Raw genomic sequence first — 806 nt, forward strand, 5'->3', positions numbered from 1 at the left:
CCGCTTCGCCCTCCTCGCCGGAGCCCGGCGGCTCTCTCCTCCCTTCGCTCCTTCCTCTCCATCACCCCATCTGCCAGCGCTCATCACCATCGGGGAGGGGGGGGAAGAGGCTGCAGCCCCAGGGCCGGGAGCAGCCGCGGGGGCAACGCCGGCCCGCCGGGAATGCCTCGAGCCCCCGGGGAGCAGCGGGGGGAGGACGGGGGCTCTGGCCGCTGCCGGCCGCTGCCCGCAGCCCAGCACCTCTTCCCCGAGCACCACCTCACCATCATGCTTTTTTCCTCTTGTTTCTTCTCTTGCAGGTTTCACATGGGGAACCTTCTTAAAGTGTTGACTTATAACGAACTTGACCAAGGCCCTAATTTTTTCCTTGACTTTGAAAGTGAGATGGGATTTTTATTTTCCTTTTTTGTTTCGTACTTATTCTGAGTTCCACATCCACGCCATTTTGAGTTCTCGTACCCGTCGCCCATCGCATCGCGCCCATCCCAGACGTCCTCCCCCTACCTTCGCCGTCCGGGGGTCTCCCCGGGGAGGGTGGGCCGCGGCCACCGGAGCAGACCCATGGCCGGGGGCTATCACTCCGCACCTCTTCCCCGGGGCAGTTTGCAGCCTGTTGGGGCCAGCCCGGGGCTGGGGGCTGCTCGGGGACCCCCGTGAGCAGGACCGTGGTCGCAGGGCAGCCAGGACTCACCCCCCACCTTCCCCCCCCTCCACGGCTTGGCTCGAGCTCGGGCAAGGAGACGGACCGGGGGGAGAAACCTGCCAGGAAGGGCTGCGAGCTGGCGGGAGAGCCGTGAGTTGGGGTG

The 806-nt window shown here is 65.4% G+C and overlaps 1 protein-coding gene across 1 annotated transcript in view; it reads left to right on the plus strand.

The window, feature by feature from the left end:
- Positions 1-4: 4 nt before the first annotated feature.
- Positions 5-806, plus strand: part of LOC103898537 — a gene marked incomplete at its 5' end in the record, with an annotated part of 2,764 nt that continues 1,962 nt past the window's right edge. Inside the window, 3 exons of the mRNA XM_009278816.2 lie at positions 5-142; positions 238-379; positions 603-793. Of these exons, the coding sequence (XP_009277091.2) occupies positions 5-142; positions 238-379; positions 603-793 (471 nt within the window). The remainder of the gene's footprint in view (positions 143-237; positions 380-602; positions 794-806) is intronic.

The sequence above is a fragment of the Aptenodytes forsteri genome, unplaced genomic scaffold (genome assembly GCF_000699145.1).
Source record: "Aptenodytes forsteri isolate BGI_AS27 unplaced genomic scaffold, ASM69914v1 Scaffold827, whole genome shotgun sequence".
In the NCBI taxonomy this organism is placed as follows: domain Eukaryota; kingdom Metazoa; phylum Chordata; class Aves; order Sphenisciformes; family Spheniscidae; genus Aptenodytes; species Aptenodytes forsteri.